The 19006-nt window shown below is 49.6% G+C and overlaps 1 protein-coding gene across 1 annotated transcript; it reads left to right on the plus strand.

Moving 5' to 3' along the window:
• The first annotated feature begins 6843 nt into the window (after positions 1 to 6843).
• Positions 6844 to 12121, plus strand: Nhlh1 (nescient helix-loop-helix 1). Its single transcript, XM_057770425.1, has 2 exons — positions 6844 to 7112; positions 10019 to 12121. The coding sequence occupies exon 2, from the start codon at positions 10191 to 10193 to the stop codon at positions 10590 to 10592; it is 402 nt and encodes a 133-aa protein (XP_057626408.1). The 5' UTR covers positions 6844 to 7112; positions 10019 to 10190; the 3' UTR covers positions 10593 to 12121.
• Positions 12122 to 19006: the final 6885 nt, after the last annotated feature.

Consider the following 19006-nt stretch of genomic DNA (forward strand, 5'->3'; position numbering starts at 1 on the left):
AGACCAGTGTGCTGGCCTCTCAAGAGGTTACCCCTTGTGCCCTGAAGACCAAATGGCCTGCAGCATCTTAGGACCCACTTTTATTATAATCCCTTAGTCTTCCTTTGTACCCTAGAAGGTCTGTGCCTTCTGAAATGTGTCATTTTCTAGCCCTTTCCCTTCCCCCAGGGCTTCTCTCTCACCCTATGTTTTGTTAGCTTCGTATCAGCCCTTCTCTCCGAGCCCAGGTAGAAAGTTGAATGAATGACTCCCTATGCCTCGATACCAGTCTGTCTACCCATGAAGCCAGTGTCTTCTCCAATCTGTTTGAATAAAGATACTGTTTTCCTTTTTTTAACATCTTGGTGGTTGTTGAAAAGCACACTGTAGGAAGAGATGTTTACTTTTGTGTGTATGTGCATGCACGCGCATGTCAGAGCATGTGTGTGGTCAGAGGACAACTCTGGGGAGCCAATTCTCTCCTACCATGGGACCCAGGAATCAACCTTCGGTGGCCAGGCTTGCATGGCAAGCACTCTCGCTGGCCTAGCCATTTCTCTGGTCTGTATTCTGGTGCTCTGCACTGAAATCCCACCTTACTCAATAGAACTTTTTGCCCTTGAGGGAAATTAATTAGATATGAGGTAGGGTTTAACTATTGTAGCCCCAGCTAGCCTGGCACTTGCTATGTAGAACAGGCTGACTTCAAACTCACAGAGATCCACCTGCTTCTGAGAGGTAGAATTTAAGGAGTGTGCCACAACCAACGTTTTTTTTTAAATTTTTTACTTTGGGCTGGAGAGATGGCTCAGAGGTTAAGAGCACTGACTCCTCTTCCAGATGTCCTGAGTTCAATTCCCAGCAACCACATGGTGGCTCACAACCATCTGTAATGAGATCTGATGCCCTCTTCTGGCCTGCAGGCATGGAGGCTGAACACTGTGTACATAATAAATAAATAAATCTTTTTTTTTTTTTTTTTTTTGATTTTCAAGACAGGGTTTCTCTGTAGCTTTTTTGGTTCCTGTCCTGGAACTAGCTCTTCTAGACCACGCTGGCCTCGAACTCACAGAGATCCGCCTGCCTCTGCTGAGATTAAAGGCGTGTGCCACCACCACCCGGCTTAAATAAATCTTTAAAAAAAAATTTTTTTTTACTTTTTTTATTTAGTCATTTGTATTTTATGTACATTGGTGCTTTTTTCCTGCATGTATGTCTGTGTGAACGTGTTGGGTCCCCTGGAACAGGAGTTACAGACACTTGTGAGCTGCCATGTGGGTGCTGGGAATTGAACCCAGGTTCTCTGAAAGCACAGCCAGTGCTCTTAACCGCTGAACCATTTTCAGCCCCGCCAACTTTTTTTTTTTTTTTTAAGTTAGCATACAAAGCAGCGAGTTTCATTATGGCATTTTCATACTATATGGCATCTTCCTCTTCCCCCTTTGCTTCTTCCCATACTCTCTGCATCCAGGGACTTAGAATTTCTAAGACCTTAGAAATCATGTGTATTTTTTCCCTCTTTTTTTTTTTTAATATTTATTTATTATGTGTACAGTATTCTGCTTGCAGCACCAGAAGAGGGCCCCAGATCTCACTACAAATGGTTGGGGGTCCCCATGTGGTTGCTGGGAATTGAACTCAGGACCTTTAGAAGAGCAGTCAGTGCTCTTAACCTCTGAGCCATCTCTCCAGCCCTTTTTCCCTCTTTTTTGAGACTGAGTCTTAAACCCAGGTTAGCCTCAAACTCAGCCATTCCTGCCTCAGTGTCTCGAGTCCTGGAAATACCAGCATGTGCCGCCATGTTCGGAGGCTCAGCTCATTTGATTGATAAGCAGGGGAGGCTAGCCTGGAGGAGTGATGCTGCTTGCACAGGGTCCTCCAATAAACGGGAGTCTGAGGGGGAACTAGAACATGCCTGGTATCTCTGCCGGCAGCCATGGAGTAGCAAACGCTTGCTAAGCATAGCTACCCGGGAGCCACTTTGTCCCCACATGGTAAAAGCATAAGAGATATTGCGTCTTTTCTTGAAGATTCCAAAGTTTGGATGGAAGGAAGGGACATAGCGCAAGATAACCCAGCAAGACTGTGTGTGCATCACACTAGATCAGTCTTAGAAGGTTCTACCTGAGTTCAGAGGGCAAAGGCCAGTGGAGAGGAGCCTTATGTTGTGGGATGGTCTGCTGCCTGTGTGGCAGCGGGAGGAGCATTGTCCTTCTCCGGGCTCCAGTGTTCTCTCCAGAGTGTAGTCTCTAGTCTATACTGGCTCTGTCTGGTTCCGTGAAGGAACAATTGGGGTTCTAGCCTCTTCCTTTTCCCTAAGTTCCTTGGGGCAAGGACCATTTGAAAAAAAAAAAACATCAACTTATGAACTCTCAAGATGGCATAAGGATCAATTCTAGAAAGGGACACTATTGTTCCCTAGCCTAGGACCAGGAGAAATTTGATAAATGTGGCTTCATTTCCTCAAAAGAAATAAAGAAGAAGGGAGAAAGAGAAGAAAGAAGGGAGGAGGGAGGGAGGGGGAGAGGGAGTGAAGGTGAGAGAAGGAGGGTAGAAGAAGAAAGGAGAAAGGAAGGACAAAAAAGAAATAGAAGAAATAAAAGAGAAAGCTGTGGTTATGCTGGAGTATCTGAAGCCATGGAAGGCCAGGGTCCCAGTGGGCTTCTGGATAAAATTTTATTTCTCATGAATTCAAACTCAGAAAGTATGAGAGTCTCACCTCCTGTGGTGCAGAAGGGCAGTGTAAGCCCTGGGCCCACACTGGGAAACGTGGAGCAAGAGTGGAGGGTCATCTCAGGGGGCCTGAGGAGAAGTCACTCACCTGAGGTGATGCAACTGTGAGCCAACATTACCATCCTCTGTCCCAACTAAGTGGTTGCTCAGAGCTTAGGGGCTGGGACCCTGGAGTCCTCGCTTTTCCCCCAACTCACAAGTCAGAGGGGTGGAATTAAAACGTGAAGTGAGAGAAGACAACCTGGAAAAACAAAATTATGATAGGAAACAGGGGAAGCTGGTTTCCTAGTAGGGCCTAAGGAGGAAGGGGAGGGAGAGGGAACTGAGCCCAAGGGGAGAAAGGCCGGGAGGGTATGGCCAGGAGGGGAGTAGGCCCAGTGCTGGTGGTGACAGATGGGAAGACACAAAGAGGAGGGCTTCAGGGAAGACAGATGGGTGGGGGAGGGAAGGGGGGAGGCTGGGGGTAGGGGTACAGTGGTTGGAGCCTGAGACTGTAATGAGATTGGAGATGGGCTCTGAGGTGAGTGAAGAGGAAGAAGAAAGGGGAGGCCGCCTTAGGAGACAAAGGCGATAAGGCCTAGGGGGCCAGGGGCAGAGGGCTGGGGCTGGGTGCTGAGAAGGGGGGGCTTCCAGCTGGGCTGGCAGCGCAGAGAGTGACAGATTGTGTGGTTAGCCAGAGTGGAGACCCGCTGTCACCTTCGAGAGGCACAGAGAGGTAGAGGCAGAAAGACTGACAGAAGCCATGTGGCAACCAAGAACAGAAACTGGAAGATGAAGACACTAAAGCACTCCTGCCATTTCCAAGTGACAGCACCTCCTACTCAGGCTTCTCCTGCCTGCCTGTGTCTCTGTGACCCAATGTGCCTCCAGCGGCTGACAAAATGACACCTCAACCCCAGCCACTCTCAGGAAAGGGTCAGCACAGCAAGAGTTAACACTGTCTGCTCTCCCTGCCAGCCATTTGCCTGGTTGGGTCCCCAGGGCTCCCTACATATGTCACCCCCTCTCCTGCCAAGCCCACTGCTTCCCAGCTTCTCCAGGCCCTCCCCTCACCCTCAAGGACCAGCCCCAGCCCTTGTGTCTAACCTACCCTCCGAACTCCCTCCTCCCCTTAGAACCTCATAGCCTGCCTAAGGATAGAACGAAATTTGTAATCCACAGCCTGAAAAAGTAGATGCCTGTAAAATACAAAATAACAATAAATCACAAAGGTATAATAATTTTCTCCATCCCCAAAGCCTGTTCCTCTTGACTTCCTTGCAGGGAAGATAGCCCTATACAAACATCAAGCACACACACACACACACACACGCACGCACGCACGCACGCACGCACGCCCATATCTCCCAACATGGAGAGCTTACCTCAGATTCCCTCAGTCATACTGCCTCACACACATATGTGAATGAAACTTCCTATATCCTTTCAACCACCGTGCATATGTAGAGAATTGGGGTGAACACTCCCCAGTTCACTGAGCGATCTCCCACGAACTGTTTCATTGGGTGTCATAACAGCCCTATAGAGAAGGCAGCATTATGCCCATGTTACAGACTGCAAAGAATCCACTGAAGGTTATGTGACTTGTCCAAGGTCACAAGGAATTGGCCTCATGTCCAACAGACTCCAGGTTGAGTAGACACAGTGCTTTCTATGGTTCTAGGCTCTTGGCTCCTCTTTACTACCTACCTGTGTTCTTTTTAGCTACTGCCCTAAAAGGTAAAAACTGAATTCCTGTATGAGGCCTAGGACTGGGGCTCCCCAGAGCCTAAGATCTTGGGATGACAGATGCAGAGGAGGAAGAAATAGTCCCCAGAGCACGTGGGACAGCTAGAGCTGAATGCTTCAGGGACAGGGCTTGCAGGGCTGAAACTATCTGAGCTAAATAGCCTGCAGGGGGGAGGCTGGCAACAGGAGCTTGGCTCCCTCCCCCAGTGTCCCTTCCTCGTCCCATCATTCCTTTTTGCTCTGTGGTCTCTCAAGACTCTGCTCCTGTGTTCCTCAATGCCTTACCCTTTGGGATCTGGGTCCCCCATTTTGGTGACACTTTAACACTTGACGATTGTGTCTCCCTACCTTATCACCCATGATTTTTCTCCTCCTGACAACTGTCCACTCTCTGCTTTCCCCTTGTTTACCTCTCTCTTCTGTCTGTGGCTTCTCTCAGACTTTCCCGTTCCTGAGTCCGTCCTTCCACACCTGAATCTCCATAACAGTCATTTTTCAGATCCCCCCCCCCAAGTTTTTCCCCTTCTTTTCTTGCAAAGACTTGGCAACCTGACCCCACCCTCTTTCTCCACCTCTGTCTCCCCTATGTCTCTGTCACCTTGTGACTACATCCTCCCTCTTCTCCATGTCTCCCCACGTCTCAGCGTCTCCTCTACTCTCCATCATTTTCCTCTGCTTCTCCCCGTCTCCTCTCATCCCTCCCATGGCTCCCCACTCCTTAGATGGGTTGGAGGGCGGGAGGGTGGTGGAAGTAGAATTGTTGTTGCTGGGGGCTCATTAGGTAGAGATTGGTTTTTAATCAGCACCATGACAATGATGATGCAAGAACCAAACCGCCACCTGATCCCCTGCCCCCCCACCCCCTCCTCAGACCTTCTTTCCCCTCCAGCTCAGCCCATCTGCTGGCGCCTGGGCACCTGTCTGGGCCTGCCCAGGTGGGAGTTGGCACCTCCCAGACCTTGGGGGTGGGGAGAGGAGGGTGAGCTTGGGGAGGAATTATAGGATTCCCTATAGGGAAGGCCTCACCCTGGAGAAAGCCCAGAAAAGGTTGAGAAGGTACAGTGAAGTGGCAAATCCCTCCCACAGCGTGAGCTCCTACTAGGGTCTATGCTTATTACAAGCATTATCCCCCTTGATCTCCATGATAACCTAAATAGTTAGAATTTACCCCATCTTAAAGAAAACATTGCGGCCCAAAGGTCATTGCTTGCCCAAGGTCGTGCACTGACAGAGCCCCTTTCGCTGTCGCTCACTGTGTCTGGGGTCTCTCCAGCCATGGTATGTTTCTGATACCGAGGCTCAATGGAAACGTCCTGCGGCTCAGTACATGGGAGAATTTCCACGCTGAAACCCAGCTCACTGCTTCTCTGTGCTTCCCTCAGCCCCAGAAACTTGCTACCTTGCAACACACCCACACAGACACAAACACACGCATACGCACAGGGCACAGGCACAGACCCTGGAGGCGGCTGAGCTTTCGAAGTGAGCGTAATCAGTGCTCATTTGCACATGATTTTGTATCTACTTTTCTTGATGCTCATTTGATGGTCTGCACACTCAGGCAGCCTGGACTGCCCTGCCCTCCTCTCCCAGAGTCCTTCCAATCTCTGTTCCGCCTCTCTTGGATCTCCTCCTTCCTCTCCTATTAGCTCCCCCCCCCCCCCCGCGGTTTCCCCAAGTCCCTGGGCTGACCAGTCTGGAAGAACTCCTCGGGGGGGAGGGGTCTCTATCTAGAATCTGACCCCACTACAGCCTGGTGATGGGGTAAGTGGGAAAATGGGGTGCTTGAGTCCCAGGATGACAAGAGCTAGGACCTGGACAGTAGCGAGGTGCAGCCTGCCCAACTGTGCAAACTGTGTGTATGAGAACTCATACACGGGGAGGACTTCCAGGTCATCTTCCAAGTCCTAGTGCCGGTCTCTTAGTCTTTTCATAGTTTCGCTGTTAGTACTAGGGACAGCCTTCTTCCCAGGGGAAGGGAGATACGGAGAAGGGACAGTCAAAGCCACTCTGGAACTCAGAATGGAACTATTTTAAATCCAGCTTCTTTAGAGACCCTGCCCTACTACCTCTAGTGCGGAGACTGAAGGGGTTCATCTGTGGCCCTGCCCTGGCTCTCGCCCCAGCCCCACCCCTTCCCCAGCTCTCTATTTCTTGCTTATGAAATATGCATGGAGAACAGATGTCCCTGCTCCCCCACTCCCCGCCCCCCTCAGGGCCAGCCCCCGCCCCCAGCTCCCAAGGGGTTCCCAGATCCCTCTGCCAATGGCTGCCTGGCCTGGCTGTTTAATATTGATGAGGGGGCTGCCTGGGCCAGCCAATGGAGAGCTGGGGGTGTGTGTGTATCTCCATATATATGTACACATAAGGCTGGGCCAGTACAGGTGTGTATGTGTCTGTGAGTGTGTATGAGTGTGTGTATGAGTGTATGAGTGTGGGTGACTCCAGTGTTTGAGTAAGACCCCCCTTCTGGCTAGGCCTTACATCTCTACCATGCGTACCCCTCTCATCCGTCCTGGAGCCTGTTCAGCCACAACAAGCTATCCCTAAGAGCTCTAAAACTGACCACTAACTTTGCAGACAGATGACCCTTGAGCAGCCAGAAGAGACTGGAACACTCTACACTGTCCCCCTCATCCGCCGGCTTGGATCCTTTGGCAGAGTCCTTCTAGGTAAGGGAAAACCATGGGCTGGAAGGAAGGGTGGGCATGCCACTCCCAATCTCTGGTTGGAGTCCCCTCCTCCCAAAACCTTCCCCTAGCTGGGTCTCCCTCAGCCTCTGCCTTTCTCTCTCTTCTCCCGTTCTCTTGGATTCTTTGTGCAGCCTCTGTCAACTGTAGTTCGAAGAAGTAGGGTGGGAATTTCTGTCTTGGATGCTTGGAATTGTTGCGTCCCTGCTCCTCGGAGCCTGAAACTTTGAGACCAGACATGGAGGAAAAAGACTTGATGGGAAAATAGAAGCTGCTGCCAGGACTGGAGGTGGGGAGACGGGAGGGGCAGGTGGAGATGGGTCGTGACAGATGGGGAGCAGCAGAGAGAAGGGGAGGGCATCAGAGAGCAATGGAGGATGTGGGAACATAGGGACTGGTCAGGGAGGGAATCCAGTTGTAATAGATGTACTGGGAACTCCAAGGCTAAACTCTTGGTTCCAGCCCACCCTGTGAGTCGGGAATTATGGACTACTGGGAACTGCTCTCCCACCACCCCACACTATTTCTCTCCTCTCTTCTTTCTTTGGACCCCGTTCATAATTTCAGCTTTAGTCAGCTTCTGTTTTATGGTGTGGTTGGTGTGTAGGTGTCTCTCCGTCATCAGAAGCTAGTGGTCTAGTGTCCCCTTAAAGGCTTGTAACTGTTCTGGTCTCAAACCTGTCTTCTGTGCGGTGGGGCGGGGGCAAGCCTCGGAGAAAGAGTGGGTCCTGTGAGACTGTCTGTCAGCTGGAAAGCCAGGGCTGGGGACGAAGGGCATGGTGGCTGGGAAGGAGTCCCAGTGCCTCTGTTTCTATTAAGGCTGAACTCACTGTGAAAGACCCAGAGATTCTGGGACAAGCAAACTTAGCTGGTCTCCATAAGGGTAGCTCCAAGGAACTTCCTGTGTCCTCCTCTGCAGACCGTGTTGCAGGCTGTGGGTGAGTGTCCCCTGGCTACCTTGAAGGCTTTCCAAGAGGCCATGAAACGGCAAGGGCTAACTGTGCTGAGGACAGAGCTGGGGAGTCCGGTGGTCCTGATGGGCAGGGTGGTAGGACATAATGTTTCCAGCGGTGGTGCTGAGAAAGTTGTACCATGCTTCATATATCCCAGCGCACGCAACAATGACCAGTCTCTGCATTTGCTTCCTCTCCCCAGCAAGGAACAAGAGGACAGAGGGTCCCAAAGCCAAGGCTTAACAGTCCTCCCCTCACTACTGGGAAAGGGCTAGAATTATAACCAACTTCCTTTGGGGCTATTTCTCTGTCTTTCCCCTTATTTATTATTATGTGAGCTCCCACCTGGCAAAAAAACCCTACACACAACCCCAACAAAATTTGCAATCACAACAAATGAGGGTAGAACCTGAGAATGTTAAGTATATTCTTTTATGTGGAACTGATCTCCAGAACTTTTTCATCTTTTGAATGTGAAATTCTATGATCCTTATAAAACAACTTCCCTTTGCCTTCCCTCCACCCCTGGCAGCCACCACTCCACTTTCTCTTTTTATGAATTAGACGACTTTAGGAACTTAAACTAGTGGAGCCATAGTACTTGTCTTATAATGTCCTCAAGGTTTAATCGACGTTGCAGTATGACAGGAGTCCCTTCCTAGTCGAAGCTATACTGTATATATTTATATAATTTTATATTTATTTATGTTTATATAGAGATGTATACATTTATAATGTATGCATCATATTTGCATGCTGTTTATCCACTGCTCTACCGGTGAACATTTGAGCTGCTTCTGCTATTATTATGAGCATGGGTGTGCCAATATTTCACGAATGCTAGAACACACTGTATTTCCAGTTTCAGGTGGTTTTTTTTGTCATTGTTGCTTTTGAGTAACATCTAAGCTGTTTTCCATAACAGTTGTACCGCTCTACAGTCCTATAAACAAGGGTTCCTATTTCTTCACATTCTTTTTTTTTTTTTTGGTTTTTCGAGACAGGGTTTCTCTGTGGCTTTGGAGCCTGTCCTGGAACTAGCTCTGTAGACCAGGCTGGTCTCGAACTCACACCACCTGCCTCTGCCTCCCGAGTGCTGGGATTAAAGGCGTGCGCCACCATCGCCCGGCTTTCTTCACATTCTTGTCAACACTGACTGAGTTTTAGTTTTTTTTCTTTCTGTTGTTGTTTTGTTTTTTGTTGTTCTATCTCTAGTGAATGAGAGGTGATATTTTACTGTGGTTTTCATTTGCATTTTTAGTGACCACGTATTTTCATAAGCACGTTGGCCATTTGTGCATCATCTTTGGAGAAATGTCCGTTCAAGTCCTTTTCCCACTTCAAAATGAAGTTATGCGATATTTTGGTTGCTCTGTACTTTCCTCTTTTGAGACTGAGTATCACTATGTATCCAGTCTCAAATTCACAATCCTCCTGCCTCAGTCTTCTGAGTGCTGGGGTTACACAGACATATGCTGCCACACTTGCCTAAGAACTTCTTCATATGCTCTGGATATGAACTTATTACCAGATATATGATTTGTGACTGCTTCCTTATTCCGTAGGTTGAATTTTCACCGTGGTAATTGTTCTTAGTGTGCTACAGTTTGGTGTACATTTTTTTCCTTTCTGCTTATGCTTCTGTTCTCATAGTCAAGAAAAATGAAGGCCAAGTCCAATGTCTCGAAAGGTTTCCCCTCTGTTTTCTTCTAGGAAGCAGCGGTTCTAGGTCTTCATTTCTCTTGTTCAGTGTTACGGTGCCTGCTGTGTCTTTCCTAGAACTTTCTCTTTCCTCTGTTTTTCCTCTCACTCTTTTCTGCCTGCTGGTCTCTCTAACCTTGGACAGCCCTGACTCCAAGTTTCCAACTCTTCTCCCAGCTCTGAGCCGCTCAACCCACTCAGCAGTCAATTCTTAATTCTTCTTCTCTGTTTCAGGCTCCAGGCTGGAATCCTGACCATGGAACCTTGAAGCGACTCTGCTTTCCTGAGCTTAGCGGTGGACCCCAGCACTCCAGACCCTTACTGCCTCTCCCACAGCCCGTTTTCAAGCTCCGAGAGGGAGGGGTAGGGAGGTGATCCGGCTTTCACTAGGCTGGGGGTTTCCATCATGATGCTCAACTCTGACACCATGGAGCTGGACCTGCCTCCCACCCACTCGGAGACCGAGTCGGGCTTTAGCGACTGTGGGGGCGGGCCGGGCCCGGATGGCGCCGGGTCGGGGGATCCCGGAGTGGGCCAGGTCCGAAGCGCAGATCTCGGAGAAGCCGGCCGCAAAGACCTGCAGCACCTGAGCCGGGAGGAGCGCCGACGTCGGCGCCGAGCCACGGCCAAGTACCGCACAGCACATGCCACGCGAGAACGCATCCGCGTGGAAGCCTTCAACCTGGCCTTCGCCGAGCTGCGCAAACTGCTGCCCACTCTGCCCCCAGACAAGAAGCTTTCCAAGATTGAGATCCTGCGTCTGGCCATCTGCTACATCTCCTACCTGAATCACGTGCTGGATGTCTGAACTCAGCCCGCCTCCCACCCTGGATTCTCCCCTCCTCCTGGGGCCTCTTCTGAGATCCCTGCCACCATGCATTACCTATGGCTGTCTTCTTCCCATCCCAGAGGACCGGGCTCACACCGCTGGTCCTGAAGGCCAGTTTCTTTTCATTGACCTAGGCTTGTGAGGGATGCTCTCGTGGGTTCTTTCAGAGAGTTGTTAGGGCCTAGCTGATCAGAGCTGCTTGCCTGAGTGGTCAGAATGGAGCCCTTGCTGGATTTACTTACCCTAGCCTCTGGTCAGCTGCTGCCTCTTCTGCCCTATGTCTAAGTTTTCAGAGACCTTAGACCCATTATTCTCTTCTGGCAATGGTGTGGGATTCAGCATCAGAATCCAAAGGGGAAATGACCAGTGGGAGAGCGAGGAGTGGGTTCCTAAGTCCCAGACTTCTCCAGCCATGCCTGGGAGAGGAATGGGCTCTTGGGACAGAAAAATGAGTGAGGTGACTCCTGGGTAGCCAGGGGTTATAGAAAAAGTCTGCCCTTCCTTTCCTATCTTACTCCTGAGGCTTAGAATTATATAGACCTCAGATCTTACTTGGTAGTGAGTGCCTTGCCTTCTCTAGGAGCTGTCTGACCGCTCCCGTCTCTTCCCACTTCTGCCATTCCAGTTTTCTCCTTTCCCCTGTGGCAGCTAGCAAAAGGAAAACCTCAGTCCTGGGATGAAAATGTCATCTCTGAATAGCCCAAGGCACCTTGCAAAAGGCCCAGGCCTTGCATGGGGCAGCTCAGCGCAGCTGCTTCGGTCCCAGCAGACCTTGAAAACATGCAAACCCTATCAGCTTCCCACTCAGATGCAAGGGGATGCCTGTGCCTGCCTCCTGTGCATGCTCTTGGGCCTTCTTATTATATTCCCCCCTCCTTTCTGAAGCTGCCATGGAAGGAAGGTGCCCCGCCCATGCTGCTGAGCCCCGCCCATGCCTCTGAGCCCCACCTGCCCTTTGTAGTCTGTGCACCGTGAGTCCATGGGTCTTAGACTCCTTGTAGAAGAGATGAACTCACTGCTTCTCCATGCTCCACCCACCCTCACAGCAAACTCCTAGCTCTACAAGGGTATTTATTTATGTATTTATTTATTTATGCATTTATTTATTTATTTATTTATAAATATTACTATTTATTACTGAGTTATGCACTTTGGGGTATGGTGAGGGGGGCTCCCTGCAGCTAACTCTAGCTGGGACCATCCTTTCTCCTGGTACCTTCTTTCCTTTTCTTGCTCCTTCTCCAATGCAGGTGTGTGTGGGGATCCCTTCACCCAGCATACCAGCACCCTTTCCTCAGCTCCGTCCCCACCCCCTTTCCTCTGGAATAGTGCCCCTCCCCCAGCCTCCCACCTTCTGGGTGCCCTCTCTCAACCCCTCCATCCCTGGCAGTCCCGCTCCAGTCCTACCCACCTCCATTCCTCTTATTGACTCTGCTTTTCCCAATACCACCAAGAGCAGACCCCAGAGTCCAGGTCTGGTGTCCTGTGTGTAAGTCTCTCTCTGGTTACACTGCTAATTTCTTAAAAAAAGAAAAATTAAAGTGACCTCGATCTAGTACCAGAAATGGTTGTGGCTACTTTGTGTTGGGAAGCTGGCCTGAAGAATATAGCCGGGCGATGGTGGCGCACGCCTTTAATCCCAGCACTAAGGAGGCAGAGGCAGGCGGATCTCTGTGAGTTTGAGTACAGCTTGGTCTACAAGAACTAGTTCCAGGACAAGTCCCCAAAGCTACAGAGAAGCCCTGTCTCGGAAAACAAAAAACAAAAAGATAGAAAGGAAAAAGATTATGTAAAGAGGATATCGAGGGTCCTAGGCACTGAGGCCTCTTCAAAGTGTCTGTCTGTATCATGATGAGAGCTTCGTGTGGTAAATAAATGGAGACAGAGAAGAGGGGCTACAGGAAAAAGAGGTTGTGCCTACGCCCCAGGTCTCCTACCAGAAATCTCATACATTCCATTTTAGCAGTCATTGAGTGATGCTTTCTGTTTTTCAGATCTTTCTCACTAGGGCCTTGAGAAAAGGCAGCTAGGTGTCCCTACCTGTGTCTGTAGGTCCATGCTGCTGGAGAAAGCCATGGTATAAAATCAAGGCATTGCCTTTTCTCTGATCATCTCCAGGATGGGTCAAAATTACTTGAAACAGCTCATGGTCTGTTCTGTGCACCGCATCATCAGCTACAGGATGGAGCGTGATGGAGGACGTGATAGTGAGAGAATGAAAGTAATTAAAAAAATAGAGTGCTGAGTGGCTGAGTCTGTGAGACTGAGGCAGGCAGCCACGCGTTCAAGTCCAGCCCAGAACCTGCCCAAAACACCAGAGCCGGGGGAGGTGCTGAACCGGCATCAGAAGGATTCTTGAAAAAACTCTAAAATCAACTTATAAAGACATTTAAACCCAGAGTCAGAGAGCACCTTCCCCAAGGTCACAAAGTTATTAGGGACACAGTTAAGACTCAGACTTACAGTCAGCTTCTTTTTGGGGGGCAAGTGGGTCAGTTGAAGACAGGGTCTCATGTAGCTCAGGTTGGCTTTAATCTTGACTGACACACAGTCATAGGCAGTCTTAAATTTGAGATTTTTTTCCACCTGCTAACCTCCCAAGTGCTGGAATTACAGGTGCTCCCCGCTCTATCTGATCTCCCTAGAAGAAGCCAACCTGACAGACAGTGCTTTTTTTTTTTTTTTCCTTTCTTTCTTTTTCGAGTCAGGGTTTCTCTGTGGTTTTGGAGCCTGTCCTGGAACTAGCTCTTGTAGACCAGGCTGGTCTCGAACTCACAGAGATCCGCCTGCCTCTGCCTCCCAAGTGCTGGGATTAAAGGCGTGCGCCACCACCGCCCGGCCCAGACAGTGCTCTTTTGGACCCCCCGTTTTTAAGAGGAACACTGATAGAACAGAGAGGCCCATCACATGGCTAAGAAAGTGAAAGGTCTGGAGACCACGCTACAAGGAAAACAGAAGATACATTTGGGGTTTTTGTTTTGCTTTTGGTTTGATGCTGGGGATGGGACCAGAGGTCTCACACATTGTAGGCCAGTGCTGTACCATTGGGGTGGTTGGGGCGGTTGGGGCGGGTGCTGGAGAGGGGATAGGAATGATGTCTGTCTTGATAAGAGTATATTTAGGGGCTAGAATATATATATATTATATTTATAGTATAGTTAGGGACTGTTCAGTTGGTAAAGTGCATGCCTAGTAAGCACAGAAACCTGGGCTTGATCCCTGGCATTGCATAAAAGGGGTAGGTTGCACCCCTCTGACCCTGGCACTCCAAGGTGGCAGCAGGTGGATCAAAGTTATTCTCAGCTACAGTTGAGGTCACCCTGGAATATGTGTGAGAGCCAACCTCAAAAAACAAAGCAAGCAAGGAGTAGATTTAGAAGTAAAACCATCCTTATCTTCAAATACTAAATGAAGAAAAATGGACTTTCTATGTCTCCAGAAGCTAGAATCATGATCACTGAGTAGAGGCTATAGCATAATAGATTTTATTTCCAAGAAAAACTTGGCAGTTTTGTAGAGTCTGGAGCTGTCCATTTGCCCCATAGAGAGGAATCCAGGTAGAGGGGCTGAAGTATCTAGTCTGTAAAGAGATACCTAGAGCACATTCCCATTCCAGAAGGATCTCTGGAAGAGCCTTTCCTAACTTAGGGCCATGCGAGACAGCTGAACTTCAATTAGTGGGAAGGGTCTACTGAGACATCCATCCTCTGGTCCAACAGAATGCAGTATGTACTACATACATCCCAGGGTGGCTGCAGAATGCCATTAGTAAGAGGGCTTTGGATGACAGTTGGAAAGGAACTCCTAAGATGTGATGTCTTCTCTTCTGCGGGTGATTTAAGTGAAATATCCTGAGCCCAGAGCCTGGCAGGAGGACGGGCTGAACTGAGGGCAGCGAAATCCGAGCGCTGTGTTGGAAGGACCTTGGAAGATCCCAGTGTCCAGCTCCCCCCATTCCTACCTCTCTTCCTTTTAAATTCTTTGTTTGTTTGCTTTCAAGACAGGGTTTTTCTGTGTAGCCCTGGCTGTCCTGAAACTTGCTCGCTCTGAAGACTAGGTTGGCCTTGAACTCACAGATTCCTGCCTCTGATTCCTGAGTGCTGGGATTAAAGGTACCACCACTGCTCGGCCCTAATTTTATTGATTGATTGATTGATTGATTATACACATACCAGAAGAGAGCACCAGATCTCATTATAGATGGTTGTGAGCCACCATGTGGTTGCTGGGACTTGAACTCAGGACCTCTTAACAACTGAGCCATCTCCCCAGACCTCGGCCTTAATTTTCATTTTTATTTTTTTTAAAAAACTTGATACCAGGTGTCACTATATAGCTCAACCTGGCCTCCGACTTGCCATCCTCCTACCTCAGTCTCCCCAGGGCTAGAATTACAAGGGTGCGCCACTGTACATGACCAACACCTTTGGTTATTTATTTATTTATTTATTTTTTTGTTTTTTTTTGTTTTTCGAGACAGGGTTTCTCTGTAGCTTTTGGTGCCTGTCCCGGAACTAGCTCTTGTAGACCAGGCTGGCCTCGAACTCACAGAGATCCGCCTGCCTCTGCCTCCCAAGTGCTGGGATTAAAGGCGGGCACCACCACCGCCCAGCGGTTATTTATTTAACTACTCATTTTGATATAAAGACACATTAACCCGGGCGGTGGTGGCGCATGCCTTTAATCCCAGCACTCGGGAGGTAGAGGCAGGCGGATCTCTGTGAGTTCGAGACCAGCCTGGTCTACAAGAGCTAGTTCCAGGACAAGCTCCAAAGCTACAAAGAAACCCTGTCTTGAAAAAACAAAAACAAAAACAAAAAAAAAAAAAAAAAAAAAAAAAGAAAAGAAAAGAAAAGAAAAGAAAAAAAGACACATTAAATAGCCCAGACTGGCCTTTAACTTAGCAAGCACCTGCTTTTTCCTTTACAAAGCTTGGATGACAGTTATATGCCTCCACCACCGTGCCTGGGTGCCTGGTAACACCTTTGTTTCAAGGACAGCTACCTATCCAGAAAAGTGACATGACTCACGAAGACTCTCAGGATCCTGGGTGTGAACCCAAGCCTTAGCACTAGGCCTCCGTGCTCAGGGACCATCTCCCTCCCTCCCTCCCTCCCTCCCTCCCTCCCTCCCTCCCTCCCTCCCTCCCTCCCTCCCTCCCTCCCTCCCTCCCTCCCTCCCTCCCTCCCTCCCAGGCTGGAGAGCAGAAGGGTTAGGGGCCCCTCCCCTCGCAGGTCCCTCAGGGCCTGAGGGTGGTGAGAGAGGGCGGCTGCAGCTGTTGTGCTGCTAACTCCGAATTTCTTCAGATAATCAATTGGCCTCGGCTGCCGCTCTGCTCTGCGTGGCAGGACAGGGAAGGAGGCAGAGGGTGAGGGGAGGAGGGGACAGGAGACGGGAGCGCGCGCGCGTGTGTGTGAGTGAGCGTGAGCGCGCGCGCAGTGCGGGAGATGGCAGTCCCAGGGCTGAGGGAAGAAGAGGAAAGTGGAAGCTGCAAAGCCAACAGGCAGTGAGAGAGGCAGGGATAGGACACAGCTCATTTTACACTGCTCCAGAACCCCGCTCCAAAGCAGGGTGTGGTGACTCAGGCTTGGAATCCCAGCACCAGGAAGGCAGAGACAGGATGATCCCAAGTTCGAGAGGCCAGTTTCGGCTATATAGAGAGTTCTGGGCCAACCAGGGTTGCATACATAGCAAGACCCGATCTCAAAAAACCGAAAGAAGAAACAAAATGAAATCACAAGACAAAAAGCAAAACTTGGATCCAGAGCCGGCAGGGTGTGAGCGAAGCGGGCTGTCTGGTGAGGGGGAGTCTGACACATCATCCCTTTCCTCTTCGAGGGCCCATGCACAGCGCGGTCTCTTGCAGTTGTTCATCCCCTGGTGGCCACAGGCCCTAATCTTCAAGTCCTGCCTGCAATATAATTGCCCCCCTGCCTTCTATCTCAGAAAGCCTTAACTCAGTGACAGCAGAAGGCAAGGCCTCAAGGGCTTCGGAATGGGGTCTCTAAGCCAGTCCTCTCCACACACACACACACACACACACACACACACACACACACACACACACACATACACACTGAGGTAGACTGGCAGACATATGGCTTCTTTGTGCCCTCACAATGGAGTCCCTGTTTGTGCCCCTTTACAGCTTGGGCATAGAATGCGGGTGCCTCTCTCTCTCTCTCTCTCCTCCTCTCTCTCTCAGCTCACCCACCCCTTCCTTCTCCAGGCCCCATAGAACACTTGTCTTGTTAGCCTCCTCTCCTTCTCTTCCCCGAAGGCCCCAGCCTTCATCTTTCTGCTTCTTTCTAATGATCTTTCCCGTGCTTTCGAATTCGACCAAGCATGGAGGGTGAGTTAGCAAGAAAGTCGCCACCACAGGTCATTAACACAGGAGAAGAATACACAAAACCATTTGTCTGTAAGATTGGGAGGCATGGGGTGCCGGGGGTGGGGTGGGGTGGAGAAACAGGGCTAGGCAGCAGCAACACTGTGCAGAGGGCGAGAAAGCCCAGCCCATACCCGACAGCCAGCGGACTGGTGGTGACCTAGTTCCCTTCCCTCTCTCCCTGTCTTCCTTCCCCTCCTCCTCTTCTTCCTAATTAGTGTTGTTGAGATAGAAAACTTGCTGCCATCCTCCTGCCTCAGCTCCAAGTTCTGGGAATACAGGTGTAAGCCTTTACTTCATCTTTACTGTTTATTACTTTAACTGTAATAAACAAACTGTCTGTTATGCTGTCAACTTCTTCATCTGTAAAGTGGGAAGACAATTAAAGCCTGCCAGAGTGCTAGGAGGATTAAATGAGATTTGCATGAAAGTGTTCCATATGCCCGTCAGTGGTGGCACTGGCTTTTAATCTCAGCGCTCATGAGGCAGAGGCAGGTGGATCTCTGTGAGTTTGAGGCCGGTCTGGTACATAGAGCGAGTTCCAGGACAGGCTCTAAAGCTACACAGAGAAACGCTGTCTTAAAGGTCAAAAAAAAAAAGCAAGCAAGCAAGCTGGGAGATACACTAAACTAAGACTGGAGAAATTATAGCCAGGGGAGTGGGGGTGGGGCTGGGATGGGGGCTTAAGAAATAGAATAGGGAGCCAGAGAAATAGAAAAGAAAAAATGAAATAGAAAAGCGTTTGAGAACCCGTTTGGTTGGTTTCCTTCTCCAGGCCCAATTTCTGTAAATCTTGACCATTGCTTGTTGAACACTGCCCCCTGCTGGTCACTAGCAGAGATGTTTTTCAGACTTCGTCTTCCTGAAGGAGAGCAGCTAAGAAACCGGAAAAAAAAAAAAAACCCTGAGGAAACTATCAGACTTGGGGACAAAGAGCAGAGAAAACGCTGGTGGGGTGTGCAACACAGGATTCTGTTCCTGGACGATAAGGGAATGTGGGGTGCTGACTAGGCACATAGACCAGACCTCGTGTTTTATTACATCTATTCATTGACGAGAATTTCAAATCATTTTTGTCTGTGGCTGTATCATTTGGTGTGGCTACACACCTGTGTCTTGATGCTTGTTTCTTGTGGGTGCATACACACACGTACACACGTACACACACACACACACACATGCGTGCATGCACACACACACCCCAGTGCAGATGCTAGCGGAGGCCAGAAGTGCTGGATGCCCTGGAGCTGGAGTTCCAGGTGATTGTGAGCCACCTGATGTGGGTGCTGGGGACCAAACTCTGGTACTGTGCAAGAACAGTGTGCACTCATATGCTCTGAGCCACTGTCCAGTCCCTTCGTGCCTTTCTTTATGTAGGAATCTGGGTGCTGGCTGTTAGGTAGGCAGCAAGAACAAGGCACTGTTTTCTCCTTTTTCCTGGAGGCCTTTTCTTTCTCTGAGTTTCACGTCTCACTTTTGAAAGGCTCTATCATCCGTGTGGCTGTTTGCAGGTCGCAGATTTTGTTTTTTCTGATCCCTGTCCCACTTCATTCTCAGCTCAGACACTTGATTTTCTCTAACATGAAAGACTTGGCTCTTCCAAGAGAAGCAAGGGAGAGATAAGAGTCTGAGAACACAGTCTGTCTGCTAGCTACCTTTTTCCCCCTTTCTTTTATCTTCCATGGCATTCAATTCCAACTTTTCCATTTATTTATTTGTTTATTTATTTATTTTTTCAAGACAGGGTTTCTCTGTGTAGCTTTGTAGCCTGTCCTGGAACTCAGTAGACCAGGCTGGCCAAGAACTCACAAAGATCTGCCTGTCTCTGCCTCCTGAGTGCTGGGATTAAAGGCGTGCGCCACCACCGCCCGGCAAACTGTCCCTTTTATACTCTTAGAGGGTTCTATTCCATCCAGTGCGACACATATCTACCGAAACTCCAGGTGCATCCAGCACGGCTGCAGGTTCTCATACAGGCTCACAACCACCTGTGATGAGATCTGGT

This window comes from Chionomys nivalis, chromosome 5 (genome assembly GCF_950005125.1).
Source record: "Chionomys nivalis chromosome 5, mChiNiv1.1, whole genome shotgun sequence".
In the NCBI taxonomy this organism is placed as follows: Eukaryota; Metazoa; Chordata; class Mammalia; order Rodentia; family Cricetidae; genus Chionomys; species Chionomys nivalis.

What these genes read in the sequence shown, in the direction of transcription:
- Nhlh1 (XM_057770425.1), top strand. Translation starts at nt 10,191, where the DNA reads ATGATGCTCAACTCTGACACCATGGAGCTGGACCTGCCTCCCACCCAC.